The sequence below is a fragment of the Adiantum capillus-veneris genome, chromosome 3 (genome assembly GCF_014529385.1).
Source record: "Adiantum capillus-veneris isolate H3 chromosome 3, ASM1452938v2, whole genome shotgun sequence".
Classification (NCBI taxonomy): Eukaryota; Viridiplantae; Streptophyta; class Polypodiopsida; order Polypodiales; family Pteridaceae; genus Adiantum; species Adiantum capillus-veneris.
In genome coordinates, this window is record NC_140933.1 from 143,597,693 (window position 1) to 143,608,342 (window position 10,650).

Consider the following 10,650-nt stretch of genomic DNA (forward strand, 5'->3'; position numbering starts at 1 on the left):
GATCATCTTTTCTCTTGATGACACCACGGCTACCATGCCTACCCCAATGATGGGCATGCCAAGAAACACGCCATGGACCTCATTTGTTAGTAAAGCACCACTACATGGTAGCTCAATGCTTGCAACAGTACCTACAAGTGTGTACCAATCGTATGCACCTATGGGTCATTGCACTCATGTAGCCCCTACCCCTCCCATTGTTTCAACTACCTATGCTCCACAACCACAACACCCAAGCTCTTATTTCCATGGGACCATCCAGCTAGCATTAGCATGTCACATCCGACGTTTGCAATGCCTAGGGACACACATATGAAGTTTGGACCGCCACATGGCACAACACCGTACCAAACGTGGAACCCAAGGGCTTCCTATGCGCCAAGCCCGATGCCAATACCTACTCCACATGTAGTCTCTGGAGCACACCTCCACCCACGGTTCCTGCTCACTTAGGTGACTTGGCAACATTTTCTCAAGCTATTGGTTAATCTATTGCTGAGAATATGCATAACAGGCCTGATAGAGAACCTCGAAGTAAAGCAATACAAATAGCCAAGCTCACACAAAAATTTAGTGGAGACGGAGAACACAATGACCTGCATAAGAGTAATGCTTTAAGTCTAACCTTAAGTGGGAAGGCAGGGGATTGGTATAGAACCCTAAGGACGGAAGAAAAAACGATTTACCCTACTCTTAGGAGACTATTCTTGAAAGAATATATATGAGAGGGAGTGCTTTGGGGTGTAGCCTCTCAGCTCCCAAAAGCCCAACAAGAGGAAGGAGAGTCGGTGAGAGACTTTATTAGTTGCTTAAAGCATTTTAATTCTCATTTTAATCCAATTGAGCGCTTGAATAATAATCAATTGCTTGATAGATTCTTTAGGGGATTATGACATGAGGATATCTACAATGGTCTAGTCATTAGAGGTATCACCACTTGGGAAGCAATCACCACCAATGCGATCCATTTGGAGGATAATTTAATGATTCAAGGAGAAAAAGTGTCTGTTGAGTCTAAATATATTATCTCGCAAGCATCGGGGCATCAACCAATGACCCTAAAGCCTATTGCTAAGGAGCCAAAGATATCTGAGATGAATTTAGCAGATCTCACCAAGGTTATTCAAGAGTCTTAGAGACAATCATGCTCCGCAAAACAATCATATGTATCCAAGAAGGGAGCAACAATGGTGCTCAGTATGCTATGGACCGCATAGTACCAGTGAATGACCTACTTTTAGAGTAAAATTCAATGGGAAATGCAATGCCTGTGGGAAAGTATGGTCATCAAGCTAAGGATTGCATAGTGTTTAAGTGCGCGATGGCCAATAGACCAACCTTAGCATGGACAGATACACCTCGACTGCTTGCATTGATGCCGGCCCCACCTCTTGAACAAACGTCACAACACATGGTCCCTAGGACCCAAAATGTTGTTCAAACAACACCCTTACCACCTCCAGTGCTAGGACCGCAACCACCACATCCGAGAATCACTTCTGTGAATCAAGTGGGTTGTGAGTCATCTATTTCTTGTTTGGAAGGCTGTGAGGAGGATATAGACTCTAATAATTCCTATGGGATGGATGCGCTTGAAGAAATTCCACAATACTACATGGAGGACTATTGGGGACAAGTCAAACCTGTCTATCAAGTAGCTGCTCTTGCTGCAAGAGGCCAAAATATCAATTACACTACTAAGAGACCACCTCTTCAATGCTATGCGTGTGGAGGTCCCCATTGTGTGTCCAAGTGTCCTATTAGGCTACAAAATAACGCCACACTAATGCAAACCAATCAAGCGAGCACATCTACAATGCCGATACTCATGAGTAATCAATGTGGCATAGATCATTTGATTGCCCAATGTCCAAATAATCCAAATGCACCAAAGATCACGCCATTAAACTTGATTGAGGTTATCAAAGAGCCATCACAAAGTACACCTATGGTACCGATAAACGTACTCACATGATCAATGCTCCAAAAACAAAATTATATTATTGAGGAAAGAGACACGACATTGATTGCTCAATCTCAAAAAAAGAAGAAAACACGAAGGAAGAGATCGCAAAAAGTAGCGAAGTCAGACCCCAGTTCAAAGACCAACATAGGGACTGGTGACGACCCCGTATATATGAACGATGCTGAAGAGGATTCTGATTCAGGTGAAACCATGGAGACCGAAACAACCACTAAGATAGAAACCAACAAGGACGATCTTCATGAGCCACAATGGCCAGGATCCAAGAAGAAGATAGGAACTTATCCAAACCCTATAGAGGAGATCGAGCAGGTCAAGCAATCAAGGAGTTTGGTAGAAGATACCCAAAGGGATCTAGAACTAGCACCTAGGCAGATCCATATTATAGACACTGTGTTCCCTAAGCAACAACAACCTCACCAAGTCCATAGACCCTTAGCCTTACCTAGTGTCATCCAAGAAGAAAGTGACTTAAATTCATGGGAAAGTGGTCGTACTCACTTCTTGATGGAAAGAATGTTTACAGAGGGACTACCTGATCCTATCAAATAAATGGAGATCCCATCTTCCCCACATCAAGGGACTGAAACCCAAAAGGTGTCGTTAAATATTACCAAATTGATGGATTTCATGTCTTTAGAAGTTAGAACCACCATCATGTCCAAACTATATAAAGACACAGAGCTAAACGTAGCTCTTTGAGCTTTCCTCAATGGAGAACTAAAGTTTGGGCTACCACAATTTTCACAGATGGATGGAGCTGGGGAGATGCCAATAGAGGAGGAAACACTTAGATCCACAACCCAACCTAGATGAGAACCTTGTGGTAGAAATACCTGTTAACAAGTTGGGACAATACTTTGAGGGTGATGAATCCAATGTGACCATACCAATCACTACTAAGGGATTAACTGTGAATGGAATCCTTGATGTTGGCATAGGGGTTAGTATTGTGACTAAAAATTGATGGGAAACTATGGGAAGACCCCACCTTGCGACCACAACCATAGTAGTGAAGATGATGGCCAATGGGTCTATTGTTAAACCTATTGGGATGTTAGAAGATCTCAAGATCAAGGTCTTTGGACATAAAATAAGAATTACCTTCATTGTTATGGATTCCTCCAAGCACACTATGGCATCGGAGATGATCTTAGGACTTCCTTTCATGAGGGAAGCAAAAATGGTGTATGATGTTAAGTATGGAGCCTGATTTACCCCTTGTAATTTTTGTGGTAAAAACACACATTTGTAAGGCCCCCATTATGAGGAGAAGCCATCGTGCGTGAAGGAAAATCACTCGCCGAAAACCAAAATTTTCACGGTCAAAATTCAGGGGCAACTTTAGGGGCCTCGGGGCTGGAAGCCCTCGATACGTTTTTTTTCCTCGCTGGAATATTATGGCCGAATGGCGGCCGAAAAGTGGTCGGAAAACGACCGGTCGGTTGGCCGGTGGCCGATAGTCAATGGTCGGTGGCCGGTGGCCGAATTCAAAAGCGGATTTGTCTACACAAGGGCGGCCACATATGGGCGGATTGGAGGGTCCGATTTGGACTTATTCACACAAGGACGGCTACACATGGCTGCCTCTCATGAGAGAGGGCAGCCCTTTTGGCCTATAAAAGGAGGCCATTTCTACACACATGTTGATGCAACAAGGTGAGTGTGAGGTGGTGAGAGTGAAGCAAGGCGGGAGCTCCATTAAGGGTATAATCCCTTTGTAAACTACTTCTTGTTTTGAAGTACTAAAGCCATTGAGTGGCTGCTTTCCCGTGGACGTAGCCCACATTGGGTGAACCATGTATATCGTGTGTACTGTCTCTCTCTCTACTCTATAATCTCTTGTGTGTGAAATCTTTCTCTCTCCATTAAGTAATCTACTCAAATATCTATTTTGCTACGTCTTATTTCCTAACAACTGGTATCAGAGCAAGGTTTGCTCGTAGCTAAATTATCTCAAGGAAAGGATTCCTTGAATTGAGTGGGAGTTATGGCGGAGGAAGGGAAGCTCAAGATTGAGAAGTTCAATGGCAAAAACTACCAACATTGGAAGATGCAGATTGAAGATTATCTCTACCAGAAGGACCTCTATCTGCCACTAGGCGGTCTTGCAAAGAAGCCCGCAACGATGGCAGATGAAGCATGGATTGTCCTTGATTGAAAGTCGCTGGGAACAATCCGGTTAAGCTTGGTGTCAACAGTGACCTTCAATGTTTCGGAGATGAAGACCACGGAGAACTTGATGAAGTCACTTGACGACTTCTACGAGAAACCATCGGCATCCAATAAGGTATTTCTTATGAAGCGCTTGTTCAATCTAAAGATGACAGAAAATGGTTCAGTTGCAGAACACCTAAATGACTTTAACACAAACATAAGTCAACTTCGATCGGTCATGTGATGCTCATCGGATGTTGGTAGATAACTGGGGTGAATACCTTCAAAGCGTTATGTGGTGTAGTCCACAACCCATTGACATCGCACAACTAGAGTCTACAGAGAAGCCAAAGTTGAGTCGTACCATAAGGAGACGACAAAATCAAGAGATATCTCAACAACAAAAGGAATCGGAAGTGAAATCACAGTCCACAGAACAACATGACCCCACAAACTTACACCCTGCACCTAAACATTTCAAATCCTATACCACAGAGGAATGTAAGGTTGTGTATAGAAAGAATCAAAGAAAACCTATTGATGGGAGCAATGGAGTCTATGATGGTCCAATGATAGTTAAGAAAATAGAGCTAGAAGACCCAGGAGAAGAGTCCAAACCTGTTTTAAATGCCCAAGATCTGACAGAGACTGAGGAGTGTGTACTTAAAGAACTTCTCAAGGAATTCAGGGATATATTTTCCTGGACATATCATGATATGAAGGTGTTCCACCTTCCGTGGTGCAACCCACAATCCCCATGAATAGCATGGCTAAACCAGTTCAGCAACGGCCCTACCCAATGAATCCTAAATATGCAAAAATTATTCAAGAAGAGATTGAAAAGCTTGTGAAATGTGGATTCATATACCCTATTGAGAACTAGGAATGGGTGTCTCCAATAGTGATTGTGCCAAAAAAGAATGGGAAACTCAGAGTGTGCGTGGATCTCAAGAAGGTCAATGCCGCCACTAGGAGGGACCATTACCCCTTGCCATATTTAGAACATGTGCTTGAAAGAGTTGCAGGGAAGGAAGCTTAAATAGCTTTTTAGATGGGTACTCTGGCTACAATCAAATCACAATTGCACTGGAGGACCAAGCTAAAATAGCCTTTATAACCGAATTTGGAGTGTTTGCATTTCGTGTTATGTCTTTTGGCTTAACCAATGCCCTTGCTACCTTTCAAAGATTAATAAACACTGCTTTTAGAGAATATTTGAGGGAGTTTTGTGAAGCTTTCTTAGATGACCTTTGTGTTTATTCCTCTTGGAAGGAACATCTATCATGATTACGAAAAGTGTTTGAGAAGTGCAGATTGTATCACATCTCCTTAAACCCTTTCAAATACCAATTTTGGGTTAAACATGGAGTCATTTTAGGGCATATAGTGTCCAAAAATGGGATTTCCACAGATGAGAGCAAAATTAAAGCCATTGCTAAATTTCCACCACCTACAAACTATAAAGCAGTTCAAAGGTTCATGGGCCATGTTGGTTATTACCGACGGTTTATTTTAAACTTTGCCAAGATAGCTCGTCCTTTATACAAGCTTCTTATTGAGTTCCAATGGATTGCGGAGTGTGACCATGCTTATGAGTCATTGAAAAAGACCCTGACTAGCGCTCCTATTCTACGAGTGCCTGATTGGAATGTAATTTTCGATGTGCATATTGATGCATCAAACTTTTCTATTGGGTGTGTTCTAGCTCAACCAAGAGAACATAAGCTGGACTACCCCATTAGCTTTGCAAGTCGTCAATTGAATGATGTCGAGAGAAACTACACCACTACATAGCGAGAAGGTTTAGGTATGATTTACGTAGTGAAGAAATTTCGCTACTACCTTCTGGCCAACAAGTTTGTTTTCTATGTTGATGATCAAGCCTTGTTGTATCTAGTAAATAAAGTTTGTTCCACGAAAAGAATTACACGATGGTTGTTAATTCTCCTTGAGTTTGATTTTACCATTGTGGTGAGACCTGATAAAAGACATGTCATGGAGGATCATTTGTCTTGCATACCCAATGGTGAAGCCCCTACTGGAGTCGATTATGAGTTGCCCGATACTTCTCTATTCCTAGTCAAAACCATACCTGAATGGAGTGAGAAGATTATGAACTTTCCAATTAATGGTTTTCCACCCAAAGAGCTTCGTAAGGACATAGCTTGAAAACTTTTAAAAGAATGTGAACCTTAGTCTCTCATTGTAGGAACTCTCTACAGGCTAGGGAAGGATGATATTCTTAGACGTTGTGCCCGTGAGGATGAGTATTTATAGATACTGCAAGAAGACCACATGGGTATAGCGGGAGGACATGTCTCAGAGGAACTAAAAACTAGAAAGGTGTTGCAATCAGGCTATTGGTGGCCTATCTTATTCAAGGATGCATCACTTTTTGCAAAAGGATGTGATGAATGCCAATGTTACAAGATCACACAATGAAAGGATAAGATGCCCTTACATCCTGTTAAAGTGACTCAACCATTTGAAAAATGGGGCTTGGACTTTGTTGTTGGGATCCTCGTGAGAGGGAACTTTTTCGCGGCGCGCCGGCGGTCACTCCTTGCCCCTAGCGCCCCCACATGGGCTGTCCCTCATGCGGCCCGGCGGTCCATATTCCCATTTCTAACCTAACTCCCGCTAACCTAACTTCCCACCGTGGACGGCACTTGAGGGGGACCGAGGCCCCGTTTGGTGAATTGCCCCTCTCCGCGGCCATGCTCCCCGCGGGCCAACATGACGACTCGTGGACCCGTCGCTCCCGTGGACAAAACACGACTCCGGGAGCCCCCGAAAGACTTTATGCAAGTGAGAGCCCTGCTTGGGCCGTGGCCGGGTCCCCGGGGGTCCCGTGGTCCAAAACGGCCCGGGACGCACCAGCGGGGCCGTTTCGGCATTTTGATCAGTTTTTGGAACCGCGGCTCCTTGACGGGACCGACGGTGATTCCTTGAGAGGGATTTCTACCTCAAGGCCATGGGGCTTGGGTGGTATGCCTGAGCGCCCCGAATTAAAGGACTTATATGGGAGTAGTACTCCACTCTTGGTGAACCGTGCGCATCCTGCCGGGTAGCTAAGAGGGGGCCGGTTGTTCAACCGGAGCCGGGGTGGCAGTCCTCACGTCCATAAAACCATCTACCCATTCTAGGTTGGAGTTAGGTTAACCCAGTCTTCAGAGGCGCCGGAGGGGCCTCCGTCCCTTTTTGTAATCAACTTTTTTGAATCAATACAAAGCGCCCGTCACGGGCTTGTTTCTACAAATCTTGTCTCGCGCGTCCCTTTGAAGTACTTGCTCAACTTGTTGTGAAGTCGGCTAACTCGTGTTCAGGTGAAGGATCGGCGAACGCGCGCGGCCCCTTAGTCCCATTTACGGGCCGCCCTCCAGGGTCCCGTAACACTTGGTATCAGAGCTAGAAAATCAAAGCTGGTCTATGCCTAACAGAGGGGCACAAAGACCCGCCGAAAGTGACTCCAGCAGCACTCCCCTACCCGCTGCAAGATTGGAAGAAATCGCAGCGGACGGTGTAATTGACTCTTGGGAGTATTCCAGGTGGATACGTTTGCAAGGGAGACTACAACGCCTAGACCCTATCAGCGAAGCCGGGCCAGAGTTTGAGTCCGTGCCTTCGTCACCCAACACGATGAGTCACGCAGATGGAGACTCATTTCATGGGGAGAGGAACGACCCTCCCCGCGATGAGAGAATGGACAGGTGGGAGGCTATACTAGAGTCTCAAGCCGCGCTGGTCCAACACCTCGTACAAGTAAGTCTGCTGAATGCTCAGAATGCCACAGCAGACAAAGGAAAAGGACCGGCAAGCACGTCAGGAGCTCCCGCGAGTGGGAGTGATGGAATGGGAAGCTTCAAACCTATCAAGCCCACTCCCTACTCGGGCCAACGGGACTCACTGATACTGGAGAAATGGATCCGCGACACAGAGAGCTTCTACCGCACCAGCAAAATGGAAGAACACTTATGAACATCTGTGGTGTCTCATTTCTTAGCGGAGGATGCCTACAGTTGGTTCCTTCTAGAAGAGAGAAAAAACCCCTACATGTCATGGACCCGCCTCAAGGCTGAGATGCGGGACTACTTCGTTCCGAAGAATGAAGACTTCAGACACTTAGACGAATGGAGGGCCATCACCCAAGGCGAAAGCAAGTTGCAGGAGTATGTGTCCAAATACAGGCAGTCCATGCTGAAAGTGGAACAGATGACTTGGGAGAGAGTGAGACTCCATGGGTTCCTCTATGGGCTCAAAGACTGGGCCCGTAGGGAGATCGAAAAGCAGAATCCTGTCGACTACATGGCAGCACTGGCCATGGCAGAAAGGCTAGTGGACTCCGACTTGCGCCGAAAGGGGGACACCAACACAAAGTCTGGGGGAAGTGGGAATACCCCTTCCAACTCAAACAAAAATCAGGCTTCAGCCGGGCCTCAAAGAAGTGAGCCCGCAGGCAGCATGTCAAACCAGCCCCGACTGTACGGGAACTTTCGCAATAATGCGCCAAGCAGCTACAGCGGCTCGTCGAGTAGTAGGAACTTCTCAGTGAACCAGCCTGGAGGGGCTCCTCAACGGACGCTGCCTTGGAGGGCGAACCCGCCCCGCCCCTGCTGTAACTGTGGGGGTCCTCACTGGGATAATGATTGTCACAAAGCTAGCTCTCAGTCTCGAGCTCACTCCGCTTGGGCCAATGAGACTAACGCTGACAGGATAGGAACGTCACAAGTGCAGATCACGAAAATCACGGAGCAAGAGTCTGAAAGCGGAAACAAAGAGTCTACCGAAGGGACGGTCCGTGTAGGAGCCATCAAAGCTTCCCTACACTGCCTGGCAGCTCGTATCAAACCAATCCCAAATATGTATGTCAAGACGGTGATCAACGGGCAATCACAATTGGCGATGCTCGACTTGGGAGCGAGTCACAACTTCATCTCACCATCATGTGCCAAACGCTTGGGAGTAAAGACCTGCAAGTCTGGAGGAGGACGAAGCATCTCGGTAGGCTTCGTACAAGGCGAAGACTCGAACACCGCGATGGCCTACGACGTGGCGGTCCAAGTAGGTGAATGGCGAGCCAAAGTGGACTTCATCGTCGTACCCATGGATTCCTACGACATGATGTTTGGCCTGGCCTGGTATGACTCCTATGTGATGGGGTTGTACGCCAAGGGCATGAATCAACTGATGCTGGACATGAATGGTAAGGGGGTGATTGTCCCGATCATCCGGCCAATGGACACGCCTCCTGCCCGCAAGACCACTCAAGAAAAAGCTCCGCCTAAGCCACAACCTTACGTACCACCTCAAGCCCGAGGGCAGGTGAACGCAGCTCAGACTAAGACACCGACGCCGACGAAAATGGAAAAAGGGAAGACTCGAGTTAGCTGGGATGACCTAGTCCCAGACTCAATGTGGATCTCGCCAAAGCAAGCAGAGAAGGCTCTCAAACAAGGGGCCCAGGTTCACTGCTGTGTGATGAAAGTAACACTAGCAGATTCAGACGAAGAGTGCACTATCGGGGATAGTCGCATCATCAAGGTGATTACGCCCATGGCACTTACTTCGGGCACTATGCATGCAGAAGATCAGGATGCTGAGCAGTTTCTGATGGCTTGGCACAAACGTTTGGATGTAGCCAGAAAGCACTTGATGAAGTACAAAGATAAGTATGTAGCCAGACATAATGAAAAAGCACGAACAGAGTTCTTTCAGAAGGGTGACTTGGTACTGGTGAGTGCCCAGAACATCAACCTTCCCGAGAACTTGACACCCAAATTCAACCACCGCTTCTACGGTCCATACCGGGTACTACAAGACTTCAACAACGTCTCCTACAAGCTGGATCTACCTTCCAACGTCAAGATCCACAATGTTTTTCACATCAGCTTACTCAAACGATTTCAGGTTGATGGGAAATACGGCCGCCATGTGCCTCTGCTAGACAAAGGAGTAAACCCTTTTGAGCCAGAAATTATCATCAAACACCGCTTCAGGCGCAACAACCTAGAGTTCTATGTAAAATGGAGAGGGCGGCCAATGTCAGATTGCACTTGGGTGCCAGAAGATAGAGTCATTGCAATGGATAAGCAGTTGTTGCTTCAGTACTACAGGATTCCAGACCTCAAACACATGCCTAGGGCATAGAAGACCACAACCATGTACAGCAGTAGTATAGGATGCATTAGTTTCAGCACATCTATGCTCAGTTTTCAGCAGAATAAAGATGCGTTATGCGACAATTATGCGATGTATGCACTATGTGGTCAGATGCTTTACAGTCTTGACGAGGACGTCAAGTTCCTTGAGGGGGGGGAGAATGTTGGGATCCTCGTGAGAGGGAACTTTTTCGCGGCGCGCCGGCGGTCACTCCTTGCCCCTAGCGCCCCCACATGGGCTGTCCCTCATGCGGCCCGGCGGTCCACGTTCCCATTTCTAACCTAACTCCCGCTAACCTAACTTCCCACCGTGGACGGCACTTGAGGGGGACCGAGGCCCCGTTTGGTGAA

The 10,650-nt window shown here is 46.6% G+C and overlaps 3 protein-coding genes across 3 annotated transcripts; all 3 read left to right on the plus strand.

Annotated features, from left to right (window-relative positions):
- Positions 1-6,723: 6,723 nt before the first annotated feature.
- Positions 6,724-7,212, plus strand: LOC147461844 (uncharacterized). The gene has a single exon (XM_086506539.1). The coding sequence runs from the start codon at positions 6,724-6,726 to the stop codon at positions 7,210-7,212; it is 489 nt and encodes a 162-aa protein (XP_086362665.1).
- A 358-nt stretch (positions 7,213-7,570) lies between these two features.
- On the plus strand, positions 7,571-9,686 carry LOC147461845 (uncharacterized). The gene is made up of 2 exons (XM_086501952.1): positions 7,571-9,523; positions 9,639-9,686. Exons 1-2 carry the CDS (start codon positions 8,195-8,197, stop codon positions 9,684-9,686), a joined length of 1,377 nt encoding a protein of 458 aa, XP_086358078.1. The 5' UTR covers positions 7,571-8,194.
- An 8-nt stretch (positions 9,687-9,694) lies between these two features.
- On the plus strand, positions 9,695-10,288 carry LOC147461846 (uncharacterized). The gene has a single exon (XM_086506546.1). The coding sequence runs from the start codon at positions 9,695-9,697 to the stop codon at positions 10,286-10,288; it is 594 nt and encodes a 197-aa protein (XP_086362672.1).
- The last annotated feature ends 362 nt before the right edge of the window (positions 10,289-10,650 follow it).